The 16,212-nt window shown below is 35.3% G+C and overlaps 2 protein-coding genes across 3 annotated transcripts in view; one reads left to right on the forward strand and one right to left on the reverse strand.

Moving 5' to 3' along the window:
- Positions 1-16,212, reverse strand: part of LOC106672017 (rootletin) — a 101,665-nt gene that overhangs the window by 26,215 nt on the left and 59,238 nt on the right. The window lies entirely within an intron of this gene.
- On the forward strand, positions 33-13,646 carry LOC106672018 (isocitrate dehydrogenase [NAD] subunit gamma, mitochondrial). Its single transcript, XM_014403082.2, has 8 exons — positions 33-816; positions 3,399-3,570; positions 5,042-5,175; positions 5,398-5,540; positions 5,629-5,748; positions 11,925-12,064; positions 12,118-12,278; positions 13,402-13,646. The coding sequence occupies exons 1-8, from the start codon at positions 652-654 to the stop codon at positions 13,612-13,614; spliced, it is 1,248 nt and encodes a 415-aa protein (XP_014258568.1). The 5' UTR covers positions 33-651; the 3' UTR covers positions 13,615-13,646.

A 16,212-nucleotide genomic window follows, 5' to 3' on the forward strand; every position in this document is an offset into this window, starting at 1 on the left:
TAAAAAACAAATATTAACCTACTAGCTGGTTAAACATATTTTATGCTGTTTATTGTTTTGTAAGCTTTTGTATAAAGTACGCTCCAGATTCAAGACAACGTGGTGATACTACTGGTTCATGTTGTTTGGTCTGAGATCATAAGTGCCAATGAGAATTAATTTCAAATAAGTTTCTTTATTTTTATTTTTTTAATTTGGCTATTAATCCTTGGAAATGTAGATCGCAAGCTCAAAAATAATTTTCAACGGGGTGACGTGTTCCCAATTTTTGTAAATGTTATTCTTAGTAGAGTACTTCCTCATTTCACAAAACAAACCCTGGGCAAAAATGAATGAGGGAGAATATTGTTTCGGGAGCATTTGGGAAGTTGGACAGAAAGATTAGGTTTCTAAGTCAGAAAGTACTTTTGAAGTTGCAAAACGAAACTTTGTACGGTCCGCGGTCGACGAACCGCATTGATTAAGACTGCTCCTAGAGCCAGGCGACTTCTCTTTGGCACGAAATGGCCAAGAGGCTGAAACTTTTCCACTTTTCTTTTCGAACAGAAACAATCCACGTTAAAGAAAAAAACAAAACAAATCACATGGATTTTATTTTGCAATTTTACCAACTTTTTAAATGTAAATTTGTTAAATTTCAAATTTTAAAAAATGTTGAGGATATTGAAAAGATATCGGGACTGTTTTCGAAGGTCGTTTTCCTCTGAGGCACCCTCCGATTGGCATCGCAGCTCACCTTTTCCGTATTACGACCCATGGTTCAGCCGATCGACTAGAGGTGACATGCCACGAACTAAAACTGGAGGAAAATACACTGTAAGTAGGTTTGCAATAAAAAAAATCATTCATGCTAAATTTGGTGTCATCTTCATCAAAGGAAGAACTTATATTTAACAAGATGAAGTTATCGTTGGTGCTACACCTTGAACAAAATCCCAGTACACTTTAAACTATCACCCTGTCATAACAATTTTGAAAAATAAATATAATAAAATACCAAAACACATACTGTAATTGATAGAATTGATCGGCAATGAACACACCCAGTCTATTTTAGCTGTATATTTGTTGCTTTTTACTATGAATCAAAGAGCAGAAAACTAAGAAAATGATGGCTTGCTTGGATTGTTTCAACTATCTACATCAAAAAGACTAGAAATATTGAAACTGCATTGTCTGTAATGTCTTCTTAAGGATTTTGGGGTTTGCTCTATCATCATAGATTGTTTGTTCTAATGATTATTTGGAGATCGTAAAGTGCGGTCTGGTGTGACGTAGGTTTTAGAAAAACATTTTCTTTATCGTGCCAACGTTTCGATCTTTGTTGAGCCCTGAACATGATCTCAATAAAGATCGAAACGTTGGCACGATAAATAAAATGTTTTTCTAAATCCTACATCACACCTGACCGCAACTCACGATCTCCAAATAAACATTGGCTAATGGTCACTAAATACCACACAATTTGTTCTAAATTGACGGTCAAAAGTAATTTCTCCTTGAAGATGGCGCAAACCCGAACGTGTTTTACTAACATAGAAAACCCACGAGTGTAGACTGACCCAATAAGTGATCCAGTTCCGGTTTAAAAGTTATTTTTACCATTTGGGTTTGGGGGTTAAGGTACAAAAATGAACACTCCACCACATTTCAATTTACGGTGTGACTGACAAAATTTCTCTACCGATTCAACAGTTTATTCAACAGAACCTTCTCTATTGAAGAATATTTAGTCGTTAGGTAATAACTAAATTGATATGTATGAAGTTTTATAGCAGGACACTTGGCTTGAGAGCTTTAAAAAAAATGAAGCTGCAGGCAATCGTGTTATCATTTTTATATATAAAAGCCATAGGTACATAAAATTGTTCAATGGCTGGACGAGTAAAATATGTCCGTCATAACAGACCAATTACATAGACATATTTTTTGATATGTTTGTTTTACTCAAAGATAAAAGACCGGTCATTCGTATTTTGTTGTTTATTTCAAATTGCATATAAATATCTTTTTAAAAATATAGTTCCTACTCACAGTTAGTTCTAATTGTACCACGAACTACAGCAACTAACTGTGAGTAAGAACTAGCTTTTTTAAAAAGATTGAACAACCCACTCACTCCACCATTTATCATTTTACATGTATGTATTTTTACCGTTACATTATTTACAACGTATTTATTTTCATGTGATCCAAATTAAACGATATCAGCAATATACGAGTTTTAATAATAATTATTTAATTATGATGCTTTGAAAGAAAATTCACCAAAACACTGGAAAATTGATTTAGCGATGGAGTTAAATTGAACTCAATTTTTTCCTGATTTTGCTCTTAATAACGTCTATTCCCTCTTCTGGCCTTAAGTCTCCTACACATCGTAATCCATACATCCTCCAAGTAATGCATTATCATGCTATCACACGAAGTTGTCCCATGGAGGGAATGGGACCACAGCTTTCAGAAGAACTTCTTCAGTGTAACTTAGTACAGGCAAAGATCCATTCTGTACGATAATCCGTCCGGTACGGGCATGAACGTTGATTCCACAGGATGCCATAACTGACTGTCTTTCAAAAGATTGCCTCACTCATGGCACATGAAGCAAAGCGTTCTCCACAGACACTCCCTGATTGCCACAAACCAAACCGGTGCTCATATTTGAGGATAACAGCCCCCTATTGTTCAAGGGTCCAAGCGAAATGCTGATTTTCGAATAGTCGCCTTTCTACTCGATGCCTCTCCAGTAGTAGAGAATCTGATAAGGATAGGTTATCCTCACGAAACCTGATGACGTTTTAAATCTCACCCTTACATTACAGAGCGTTTGGAGGTGATGTATATATCAAGTAAGCAGTTAAATGATGGTTCTGTAGTGCGGTAAGAGCAATAAAAATTTTCGATCGAGACCTCCACTAGCCACCGCTGCTCTACCACTTGAGCTATCGTGACTTCGATCCTCTTGGACACTAACTTCCCATCTCAACCTCACCTTTTACATTTTCCCTCCTTTTTGCCATTTTGCCATTTTTCAATTTTTTTGAGGTTCAGATGGGAAGTTAGTGTCCGAGTCGATCGGAGTGACGATAGCTCAAGTAGTAGAGCAGCAGCGTATTTAGCCGAAGGTCGTGGGTTCGAATCCCGCTTATGACACTGACTTTATTATCTCAACCAATACCTCAAATACAGATTAATTAATTGAAAGATATTGTTTGGTCAAGCGGACCACCAAAATTAGTGAATTCTTTATAATAATATGTTATTCTATGATAGAAGAATGAACCAAGTATTCGTTTATGCGAATTTGACTTTTTTAAACGAAAACTTGTAGGTAATTAGATAAATTCATTTGTCGAACAACAATAGCAGAATTCATACACCATGGTGTTTAATCGCAGGTTTCAGCTGTGCCCGGTGTTGGGATCGGTGTCGAGATGATGGCAATCCTCATGGAAGTGTTCGACTGCATGGGCGCCCCCATAAATTTCGAGATGATGCCAATTCTAAGCAACGAATTAGAATTTAAAAACGCAATGTTGTCAGTCAGAAGAAACGGAGTGGCCATCAAAGGTGAACAAATAATTGATAAAAAAAGTATTTTGTATCTTAAACTGCGGGATAGATAGATAAATATTTGTCATTAATTTTTCATAGTATGTACAATAAGAATTAGGAACACCATATGAAGGCCATACGCTTGGTTCATGACATTCAACGGGGTTGTGAATTTTTGAGAGGTAAATTTTAAAATTTTCTCTTCAGTTTGGTGTAATGTACACCTTTAGATTGGTGCTTTTCCGATCATTTTGATCCTATCCATTGCAACAATTCTCCACATTCGTTGCAGCTTATCTAATCTTCAGTAGTGGATTTTTAGTCGAAACCCTTTGGGGCGTTCTTTGATAAGTGAAAGAAGAGTGTGCCATCTTGTCTTTGTCTGTCGGCATTTTTGACTGATTGTTGCCGTCGGCTATTTTAATTTTTAATTTTAGAAATGTTTTAAATAGTGTAAATGACGTGTGTGAGTTGTTTTTAGTTTAGTGTTTTATACCTAGATTTTCTAGTATCCATTTCCGTACTTTTTGCTCGCCATGTAGCAATTTTAACCTTATTGTATTGTCGAAGGTTCGTTGTGTGAGGTAAATTGCATAATTTGATTTCCCATCGTTGCCCTAAATGACCTTATTTGTTTTTTGTGTTTTCTCTGTATTTTACACATTTTTGTTTAGTGGATTAGTTTCGTCAATGTTTTGTCTTCTAATTGTTTTTGCAAATTGATTAAACAGATTGATAATACATACTTTTCTTTCTCTTTGTAAGTGGCATTTTGTTGTTGTATGTGTGACTTTGTTTGCTAGTTTATTAATTATATACGTGTTACCTTTGTTATGTACTAAGATTTTAATTGTTTGCGATTCATGTATGTTTTTCTCGTTGGCTGCCATGAGCATTTGAATTTAGTAATTTCGTTTCTGAGTGGGGAAGTTTGAGTCAGCTCGTATGATGTTCTACATGTTTATGATGATGAAAGAAGACTTGGAAGTGGAAGAGGAAGTTCCTCAAGCACTGCAGCCTTCTTGATAATTATACTTTCTTAGTTGTTTAGTACAGTGTATCGATTCGATCTTTCTTTTAAGTACTAGATCATTGACTGTCGTTGCAGTTTCCCTGTGTTTTCTTTCTATCCCAGGTTATGGCTTCATTGAATGGTAGCTTCATATTCGAAGATGATTTTCTCATTGATTGTTATGAGTATTTGAGTCTTGCGATTTGGTATCTGAATGAGTGGTGTGGATGAGCTCGTACGATAGTTTATGCCGTTAGTATTATTTATATCTCAAACTAAAGCTTTTCAGCATCTCATGAATTTTTCTTTTCTTTGAATATATTTTTGCTAATTTTTGCCACAGATTTGTTGAGAAAGTTTATACTGTTCTATTCAGTTTCTGTAATGAATTTGAGTTGTTATGTGATATCTTTTAATATGTTGTTGAATTTTATTTGAATATTATGAGTATTAAACTGTTTGTCCTGTGTTTAGGCAATATCGAAGAAAAGACACCGATGCAATTCGCCGGACGTGAGTTACTGACCAAAAACTCAATTTTTCGCAAGGAGTTAGACCTCTTTGTTAACGTAACACATATCAAGAGCTTCCGAGCGCTGAGAAACTTGGTAATTTTTATAGTTAAAAACCCTTACTTGTGTTATTTTCCATTTGACCTGAACGTTTCGTCGATGGTGTGAACGTTACAGCAACTGGAAACTAACTGGGCTAATCTGGCCAACTGTGGTTAATCTGGCACGATCCATCTAACTCATGTTTCAGGCCTAGAACTTTGGCTAATTAAAAACTTTTCCGGCTTCCTGACGGCCGTTTAAACGTTTTCTTTTTAGGTGAAAGCGAAGAAAGACATTGACATCGTCATCATGCGGAGCAATCACGAGGGAGAGTTTTTCCTTCTCGAACACTCCCCTATGAAAAATCTGATCGAAAACTACAAAGTGTCTACTTCTTACAACGCCGATCGTCTGGCTCGGTAAATTAATATGATCCTTGATAGCGCAAGCTTTCGACATAATTTAAAAACAAAAGAAAAACAAACATACAAAAAAACAATGCTATAGCTACGCATTCGAATATGCCATGTGCTACAAACGTTCAAAAATCACGTTGGCCAAGAACGTCGAGACGGCACCAAAATGCGGCAAACTGTTCGACGAAAGTGTCTCTAAGATTGCCAAATTGTAAGTATAACTAAATTGTTGATATACAATTTTACAAATTATTGTATTTTACCAGCTAAGTACTAAATTCTGTACGGTGTTAACATTCTAACTTCTGAAATAGAGAAAATTTACAGAAAAAACTTTGTGACGAGACCAAAATAAAAGATAATCAAAATAAAACGGTCTTCTTTACCGTATTTTAAAATTGGCTTTCAAATGCCTTTATTAATGTTTTCACCTGCTTGGAATGAAATTTCGTTTTTTGGCAGGCGTTCGCTACAATATTCTTCATTAGGTTCATGAATTGGTCATTCCCCATAACCATTTCACATAATGGGATCAATTCGGACCCGGCCATCTCATTTATTTTTAACTTTTGTGTCTTTGGGGTGTTTTGTTCCAATTGCGACAACATTTCGGATGCAACCGAACTCGGATTATCCTCGACATTCCCCATATCTAATCGAGAAATGTTCTATAATATAATATTCTACAAATCTTCTATAATATTATAAGAAAATAGCTCCTAATATTTGTCTCTAAATTATGAGTGATCTCGCCAGTGCCTCCAATTTTTGTGACGAGACCAAAATAAAAGATAATCAAAATAAAACGGTACAATCTTTATTGGTAAAAAAATAACAATTTAAATTGAACGAAAAATAAACTAATAAACTCTGATGTATGTGTCCAGAATAGAAGAATAAAAATTGAAATTTACTTACAAAAAAAAAAAAAAAATCTTTCGAGAGGAATAAGGGGAAGGAAGATTCGTTTGAACACGCTCAGCCAATATCCGAACAACAACATCTTTCCTGTCCTTCCTCAACCTTAGGGTCTCCCTACTCGAACATATTAACGTCAGAAAATCATCTCCTCTTCAAAAAAAAAAAAAAAAAAAAAAAAACTTTTTCACAATATAATGCTATTATAAATATGTTTAACATAGTCCTCCTCTGATGCTTGGCTATCTCAAGGTTGTATCAGGATGTGTCTTCAGCAGTGTCATCTAAGGTAGCCTCTTGAATTTCTTGAAGTTAACCTTCCTCCATGTTGAATTCTAACATCCGTGGGTCGTGTGAATTGATGTCCTTTCCTTGGTGGATGACAGATAGAATCCTGGTTGTCGAATATGACCCTTGACTGTTTCCCCTTCAGCTGAGTCCAGTCTCTGTCGGTATTTCCAGAGGTAGATACATGGGTCTTCATAGTGATGCGATTTCTTGATGTCTCGATTGCTTCTTACCTACAATAGATGCGACATACGAATACTTCGGACCTTCTCTGGAAGAGGCTAGATGGAAGCAGAAGCTATGTTGTAGGATGGCTGGTGTGCGTGATAGGAATGAAGGATTACTTGGGAATATGGAAAAAAGGCTTAAAGAAAGTTATCCTGGTAATATTGGGTTGTCCGGAAAATAATGCAGGATTTTGGTATTAAACAAAAAAAAAGAAACTAGTTACTTTAAAGCAATGTTCTTTAATCAAAATAATTTNGAAACCTTATCAATCACGCTGAATGGACCATCATATCTTGGCATTAGTTTCGCAGTACGGTCATGCACCTTTGCCGATAAATAATGAGATCTAATCAGAACTGTATCTCCTTTTTCCAACACTACGTTCCGTCGCTTAGCATTGTACGAACTGGATATTGCCTCTTTTGCTTTCATCAAGTTGTTTTATATGTCTGATACCAAAGACTGCTCTTCTTTTGTCCTGGCTGCGCAACGTGGTTGCTGCTGAGCTCTGATGATTTTATCTTCTTTTATATTTAACCTTACGGTCATTAGATTTGTCCGGCCAATGCGGGTCGTCAGTACGTTTGGGTATTTGTTCTTGAAATAATTGAACCACGAACAATTCTTTGAAGAAAAAATAGCTAAATTGAGAGATATTGCAGATGATCGTCAAAATTCAATTTTTATACTTGGGTCCTCTCTCAACCACGCACAATTCTCACTCGGTGATATAACTAGCTTTGCTAATTTCAAAAAATCTAAACCTAATACGAGGGGCACAGGTAATTCTTTTAAGATTAAAGCCTCAATCTCACCTTCCCAATTTCCAATAGCGATTCTTAACACTTTGACTCCGGTTGGCACAATAATTTGTGAGTTAATTGCCACCAAATCCGATTGGACTCTCGAAGTGTAGGCCTTAATTTGAATATCCATGCTCTCTAAATATTTGAGTGAAATGCATGAACGTACACTTTCCGTGTCTAACAGCGCATAAATATCTTTATTAAATGTTTTCACCAAAATTTCGCAACATTGAAAAGAGATGCCGGGCTAAACCCCTCGCATATTAGTTTTTTGAAACAGAGGCATTTTGATTTTGTTCAGACGTAGATGCTTGGGCGTGCTGTTTGACCGCCTCGGAATACGGAAACTATACGGATGAAATGGAACATTTTATTGCATAGGATCAATCATCGGGGGTTCACGCATAAAAAATATCGGCTGTTTTGGGAACCCATAGTGGTTCCTATCTTCTTTTCGAAAAGGCCGGAATTTGTTTTGATTAAAATAATTGTTACTTCGTCTACTTTGTTCGCGGCGTGAATTATTCGCCGAATTCCTAGGGCCTGTGTTCCATCTGTTTATATTATTGTCAGATCGGTAATGTCCTCTGATATAGGGGCGATAACCATTTCTTTGATTTTGTAAAAAAATATGGTAATAAGGAACAAAATGCGGTAACATTTGTGAAGACCAAAATGGAAATACTGGAGGAAAAACATTAGGGTAAGCCGGAAAATAATTATTTGCAGGAAAATTATTGTAAGGTACAGATTGACGTTGATTGACAAACTGTTGATTATTTTGTTGTATCGGCTTAGCTCTATTTGTATTTTGAGGTTGGGAAGACGGTCTAATCTCCTCACCGTTTTCGTTACGGGCCTGTGAAGCGTAAATACGTTCGGGTGTATTTTTTCACTTTGTTTCAAATATTTTATGCCCAGAGCCATTAATTTTTTGGGTCTGATACATTTTGCCAACGTTGAGACATCTGAATCTGATGTCGAGTAAAAATCGTCTTTGTTTCGGCGCGTTTTTGAAAATGTAGTTTTACTACTTAAATTTTTATCATTATTGTTATTATTATTATTCGTATCTATATGGCCATGTCGGTTGGCATATATCTCTTCCATTCTAGTTACTTAGGCATATAAATCTTGTAAATTCTCGATCCCTGAACGCATGAGAGCTAAAAATCTCGGGTGTATTTTCTGTTTAATTATTTCCACAAGATCTTCTTCACTTACATCCCCGAACACTTTGGCTGTCAAAATTGAATTGTCCACGAAATCCCTTAAATTTTATCTATATGATTACACTCTAAACAAACATTTAATCTTCAATGAAAATAGTTGGGTGGGATTAACGAATTCATTTAGCAAAATGTTCCGCAACTTATCGAAGTTAATTTTTTTATGCTGAGCAGCATTAAAAATTGCATTCGAAGTCGATCCCGATAAGTTGTCAGCTATATGAAACAACATCGATTTAAGTCAGTATTTGTGCCTTTTATATGAGGATATAATTCTTTTAAAAATTGGAAAGTGCTTTCCCATCACGCAAGGTGAATTTCGGCAATTTATCCAATTTTCTTCGAATGTGGCCCGACAATTTTACAGTGGCGACGTTACGATATTCCGACACCACTTCCCGATTACTCTCTGATTCGGAACTTGAATGATATTCAGGGCAATAAGTGGAAGTTTTGTTTGCTACATTTAACATCTGCGCGTACAAACTTCTATCTTTTTGTCTGTCCACCACCGAAATTGCTGAATCCGATTCCGAACTTGAATCATCGCTTTCCGAACGCTCGTTTCTTTTCGGGTTTGGAGTTGAAATAGTTTCCATTACAACTTTCGGATTTTCAATTTTGGGCTGATTCTTTCCTTGTTTCGTCACTTTCTTCTTTACCGTATTTTCAAATTGGCTTTCAAATGCCAATTATTAAGGTTTTCACCTGCTTGGAATGAAATTTCGTTTTTTGGCAGGCGTTCGCTACAATAATCTTCATTAGGTTCATGAATTGGTCATTCCCCATAACCATTTCACATAATGGGATCAATTCGGATCCGGCCATCTTATTTATTTTTAACTTTTGTGTCTTTGGGGTGTTTTGTTCCAATTGCGACATTTCGGATGCAACCGAACTCGGATTATCCTCGACATTCCCCATATCTGATCGAGAAATGTTCTATAATATAATGTTCTAGAAATCTTCTATAATATTATAAGAAAATAACTCCTAATATTTGTCTCTAAATTATGAGTGATCTCGCCGGTGCCTTCAATTTTTGTGACGAGACCAAAATAAAAGATAATCAAAATAAAACGGTACACTCTTTATTGATAAAAAATAACAATTTGAATTGAACGAAAAATAAACTCTGATGTATGTGTCCAGAATAGAAGAATAAAAATTAAAATTTACTTACAAAAAAAAAAAAAATCTTTCGAGAGGAATAAGAGGAAGGAAGATTCGTTTGAACACGCTCAGCCAATATCCGAACAACAACAACAATATCTTTCCTGTCCTTCCTCAACCTTAGGGTCTCCCCACTCGAACATATTATCGTCACAACTTCTCAGCTTATTGGCTGAAAAATATTTTCAAAATATGTGTTTCTTAGTGACTGGTTCATAATTTGTTGAAGTAGTGAGGGGCGGTCAAGAATGAGGTAGTTAAGAAAAACAACTTTTATTTTTTTGCCGACGTTTCGACCTTATTTCGGGTCATCTTCAGGACCTGGGCAAATTACAAAACATATATTGATTGGAAAAAATACAATTTGTACCGATATTTACATCTTAATTGTATTTTTTCCAATCAACATATGTTTTATAATTTACCCAGGCGTTGAAAATGGCCTGAATAAAGGTCGAAAATCGGCAAAAAATTAAAAAGGTGTTTTTCTAGACTCCCTCATTCTTGACCGCTCCTCACGACTTCAACAAAGTATTTTCAAAATAATTAGAATGTGTGTTAAATTAACATGAAATTGTTAATCTTTCTTCAAATATTCGAAAACTTATAAATGGCTTATTACTAGGGAGCGGATTTTTATGTATTACCAAATTCAAAATATGTACAGAAATGCCTTTAGAAAATCTTTAAATACAGTGGGTATGATGAAAAGAGCAATTTTAAAATAACAAACAAAACAAAACTGGAACTAATTTCATTCTTCAAAATTTTTGGGACTGTCATCATTTTTTAAATGTTCAAAATTGAAAAGGCGACCTATCAGGTCTTGAAGTGGATTTGTATCTAATAAAGAAAGGAGCGATCGATTTATTGGAGCGAGTTTAAAACTTGAAATTTCATTTCGATTTAACTTAATTTCTGGTCCTCAAGTTTCTCCTGGATTCGCTTGCAAGATGTCAGATGTTCTATGTCTCCATGATTTTCTATTTTTTGCTTTGTAGAATTTCTCGTCGTAAATTCCGCTGCCTCTAACCATGTACCCCCATTTCGTAACAACAATAGGAAGACACAAATATGAATAGGTTTCATTAAAAAGACTTTTGGGCGACTTGGACGGCATTTAAAAAATATGTTTTTTATTATTGCTTTTTATTGCTTTTGCATTTAACGGTATTTGGAGCCGGATGTCTGGAACTTACATCGGCTGTTTCTAAAGTAAAACTAAAAAAGGGACATCGGCTGTTTCTAAAGTAAAAATAAAAAGGGTGTTTTACTTTTTTCTTTTAATGCCATACTTTCATTCAAATCGCGAATTAAAATAGTTAAATCCATATCATAGTAATATATGTGATATAAATATCTAAAATTAAAAAATAAAAGTAAATTTACTCCAAAATACGTGAAAATATGTAACATTGACACGTTATAAATTGCTTAAAAATGTTGTAAAACATCAATGTTATGTTGTAATATATTAATATTTGGCTTTAACAGAAATATGTTAGCACATTAAAATCCACTGCCTACTTATTATAAACGACTTTTGTAAAATACAGATTATCCTTTAACAATCTTTAAGCTATGACCTACATAACTAGTCCAAATAGGCGGATCAGGATGACATACGTACAAATAACTTATACATTAACAAGAAAATTCAACTCAGAGTATACAGTATGAAATAGATGGTGATAATTTTAATATCTTGGTCCATTTTTGAATTAAATTAATCGTCTATATTTCAGATACCCGAAAATTAAATTCGAGAGTTTATCCGAGACCGCTGTCATTACGACACTGTTTAAGAACCCCGAAAAATTCGACCTAATCCTTTGCAGCGGACTGACGGGTTCGCTCATTGCGCCGATGTTGCTCGGCCTGATAGGTTCGAATCTGCTCGATATCAGTCTCTTTTTTTACTATGTACATACATTCCAGGTGGAGTGACTCTGGGTTGTTTTGGAGAGATCAGCGAAAGGTACATAGTTTTTGAACCGGCCGGGAGAATACGGGGAACCAAGCTGATGAAAAAAAATGTAGCCAATCCAACACCTTTCTTGCTGGCCGGAGCTTCAGTTCTTAATGCTGTTGGAGCAGAGGTCAGGACTAGCAACAAATCTCTAATTTATTAAGCTACCATTTTCATACCTTTGTCACATCAGGTTTTATTCTTTTTGAAAACCACAAGAAAATAAATCAATGATGAACTTCCAGGCTTGTTTAACTATCGAAACTAAATGGGGTTTCGTTAGTACATTTCTATTGGCTGTATTTATTAATTTTTTATAACAAAATGTATTTCCTTGACAGGTGCTGCAAAATAGGGTCATACAGATTAATCTTGTCTTAACCATTCTAACCCTGATGTAGCAAGACAAACGGCATCAGTAGACTAATTGTAAGATCACGGTCGATAGGATCGACAACAAATTCAACGCTTCGATTTTTTGGGCTCTCTTGTTTGTGTAATTTGGTCGGTACTGAACGTTTTGGTATGCCCAACCTCGCTGGGTTGGTCTGTCAGACGTATTTCGTTTTTTCGCAATGGAAGCCATTATATTAGATATTCAATTAATTGATTAATCCCTCTACTTGTTTTAATTATACTTCTTCATGTAAAAACATAAATTATACCAAACAAATTTGCATTACAGAAGAGAAAGGCACGCATTAATCAAAATGAACGATCCTAAATTCTAAAAAAATGACATATGTTCTACTATTTTCCAAATTTGTCTTGTTGCTATTTTTTCGTTCCTTTCGGAAATTAATGAACTTTTATGTAAGTTCACAATCGGATTTTAAAACAAGAAGGTAGTTAACATCTAATGAGAGAATCAATATGGTACATTATTATAAATAAATTATATGTAATTTTACTTTTTCTAGTTTTCATTTTATTTTATTTGTATTCTCTACTGGTATAAACAGCAAATCCATTTCGCAGTATAACGTAATAAACCGTAGGCTGAAGTGCATACAAGCAACTTTTCGTTATTCGTTCTTCCCTCCGCTTTTCTCGCATTTGTAACTACATTATACAAATATAATACTTGAAAATTAGTTTGTCTTAAATTTTAGGCGATATTGCACTTCGCTGTTAATATTGATAATTACCAAATATTTTTGATCTGAAAAACATTTCAGACCTGTTGCGTAAACTAAGCCGGAGGTGGAAATAATTTCTGTATATTTCAAATAACGTTAACATTTTATTTGCAGTTGTATGCCGATTATTTAGTGGATGGACTTGATGAGACTTTTCGACAAGGTGTGAGGACGGCAGACATCGGAGGAAAAGCAACCACGTCCGATTTCATCAAAGCTCTCATCGATAACATTAAGCACAAAGTGCCGAGTGTTCTTTGCAAGCACGATTTACCACTTGCGAAGAACAAAATTATAATACCCCCCTACCTGCATCCTGAGAAATAGAGATTATTTTAAAATATATTTCTCAAGTCGTATTTCATTTTTATTTAACATAAATACAACCTCAATAATATGTAGAAGATTATGTGTATTAAGTAATTATAAATATCTTATTGTTTTGTTTTGTCAATTGTAATTAATGACAAATTAACATAAATTAACGTAACTGTCAAATCTCCTGAATAATAAAAGAAGAAAGACTGTTCTGCAAAACTGTTTTGTTTTAGAAATTTTCTTAAAAGTGAGCGGTTTATAGTTCATTTACAAAAGTGGTACTTTTCAACTAACAATAGGATAAAAAATCTGTTTAGTATTTTTAATGTTTAACATACATGACTATAACCATAAGTGAACTACAAATAAACTAATAAAAACAACATAGTATGTATATTATTATTGTATTTGTACATCAACTTGTTTATCTAGTTTTATTTTAATTTTAAATATCAGTGTTTTTAGTGTTCTACTTGTTATGGAGAACTTTATTCAGGCCTCTGAAAAGTACATACGCTTAAAGAATATATTGTGATTAATGTTGTTTCTATTGTTTTTTTTATTTATTTAATTATTTTGCTAAAAACCGACTGAGGGAAGGTCTGAAACGCAATAAAGGGATCATGCTCGTTACCCGATTAACACACGTCCCGGTCGTAGAGTGCCACGCCTTGGTTCCTTACAGGGAGCGAGTAGGCATGCACCCGACATAATGACTTGGGCACGAGAGTGGGCTGTCGGGTCCCCTGTACACGTTTTGCATTTGTAAGAATCCATCTATTAATTTTAGCCTATTAAATTTATTTTACTAGACTGCATACATTAGTAATAACTTGTTACCCATTGTTTAAATATTTAAGGGACATCCCCACCAGCTTGGAAAGAAGAAAAAAAAAGCCAGGGTATAAATGCCTTTTGGCAGCCTATGTCAGGCCCAAATTTGTCGAACATAGGACGTGGGTTGGTTTTTGTACCATAAAATTTGAACTTATAAAAATAAATAGACTTTATGGAGCGGAGAGGATAAGGAGCGTAGGAGGAGGGACAGATGAGAGATAAGTTGAGCCCGGCAGGTCCGAGGAGAGAAAGGAGAAAAGGTGCCGGCGTTTCGCCGGATTTTCCTCCTCATGACCAGCCGAGATGTATGTGCGACATGAGTGCTGAGCGCACAATTCTGTTAATTTTTGATAATTTTGATGGTTAACTAAAGTTATTTAATTTTAGTTAATTTAGTTAATTGTGAAGGAAATATGTCAATTTTGTTTGTTATTTTTTTCTTCAAAAAAGTATTTTATTTTATTTATTGCTATTTATACAAAACATACATTAAGAAAATAGTTTTGTTATAAACAAATCTGACAGACCTGTCAGACCAGGAGGCAGTGGGGAGAGAAACCAACCAGTGCTGGAACTCTCTTTTATTTAATTGGATTGGTTAGATAGAAGGTCACGATGCCATCGTCGTTTTAAAGGACGGCGTGGAGGATTGTAAGGGCGAGACGTTGAGGAAAGAGTTAAGGCTAGTGGGTCAGGGTGGAGGGATAGTTTATAGTGGAAAGTGAAGAAGCGTGTTCGGATAAGATCTTTCACGAAAGGGATTTAAGATCTTTATGGATCGCTTGATTGGTGGCATAGAAGGGAGCATTGAACATACGGCGGAGAAGATTAGATTGAAATAATTGAATTCCTTGGATATTGGATGATTTGGCCAAGCCCCACATCTCGACTCCGTAGGTCCAAATAGGTCTGATGAGTGTTTTGTAAGCTGTTACGTATGCTTAGTGTTGATCTTGGTCCAAGTAGGTGTCTCATTAGCCCATATCTTTTGTTATGTTCTTGCCGTTTTAATCTTGTATGTGGGTTCCATGTAAGTCTACTATCTAAGTAAAGCCCAAGGTAGCGGACTTGGTTCAATGGCGGTATTATCGTGTTGTAAATGTGCAGTGGTGGACAGGTTTGACGTTTGGGCGTAAACGTAACTTGTTGGCTTTTTTGTTCGTTTAACCTGATCTGCCACAGATGCTCCAGTTGGTAATGAGGTTCAGGTGTTGTTGGATTGCTTCTGTTGCTAGGATAGGATTAGAGTGTGTTGATAAGATTGGGGTGTCGTCCGCGTAGGTTGTGAGTTGTGTGTTTGGATGTGTGTAGATGGTGTGGAGGATTGATCCTATGATACTTCCTTGTAGAACGCCAGCTTTGATCGGCATGATAGATGATGGCCGATTCTCACTTTAAACCATCGATCCGAGAGGAAGGATTTCAGGATAATGTAGTAGGAATGAGGGAGGATACGTTTAAACTTATAAAGGAGGCCGGGGTGCCATACGCTGTCAAGTTCTTCCGTAACATCCGGAAATACGGTTTTGCAGTATTGTTTGTTTTTAATAAAGGTATTATTTTTTTAATGATTTGAGAGTATTTTACAAACAAAACCACTGGTGCCCAGCTGTTTTATTTATTTCTTCAAATGAAGAATATTCCAATTTTGGACCGGAACACACTATTTTCGTAAAAAAAATTGCCTCTTTTGTACGATGTATGACAAACTATATATACACAGCATATGCAATATACAAACATGATATGTTGTACATGTGTATTTTGTGC

This window comes from Cimex lectularius, unplaced genomic scaffold (assembly GCF_000648675.2).
Source record: "Cimex lectularius strain Harlan isolate CLEC.00 unplaced genomic scaffold, Clec_2.1 scaffold169, whole genome shotgun sequence".
Classification (NCBI taxonomy): Eukaryota; Metazoa; Arthropoda; class Insecta; order Hemiptera; family Cimicidae; genus Cimex; species Cimex lectularius.

Excerpts from the sequence above, each read along its gene's own strand:
- LOC106672018 (XM_014403082.2), top strand. The coding sequence starts at position 652 with ATGTTGAGGATATTGAAAAGATATCGGGACTGTTTTCGAAGGTCGTTT. Across the intron at positions 3,571-5,041 it reads AAACGGAGTGGCCATCAAAG|GCAATATCGAAGAAAAGACA; the intron begins GTGAACAAATAA and ends TCCTGTGTTTAG. Across the intron at positions 5,749-11,924 it reads GTCTCTAAGATTGCCAAATT|ATACCCGAAAATTAAATTCG; the intron begins GTAAGTATAACT and ends TCTATATTTCAG.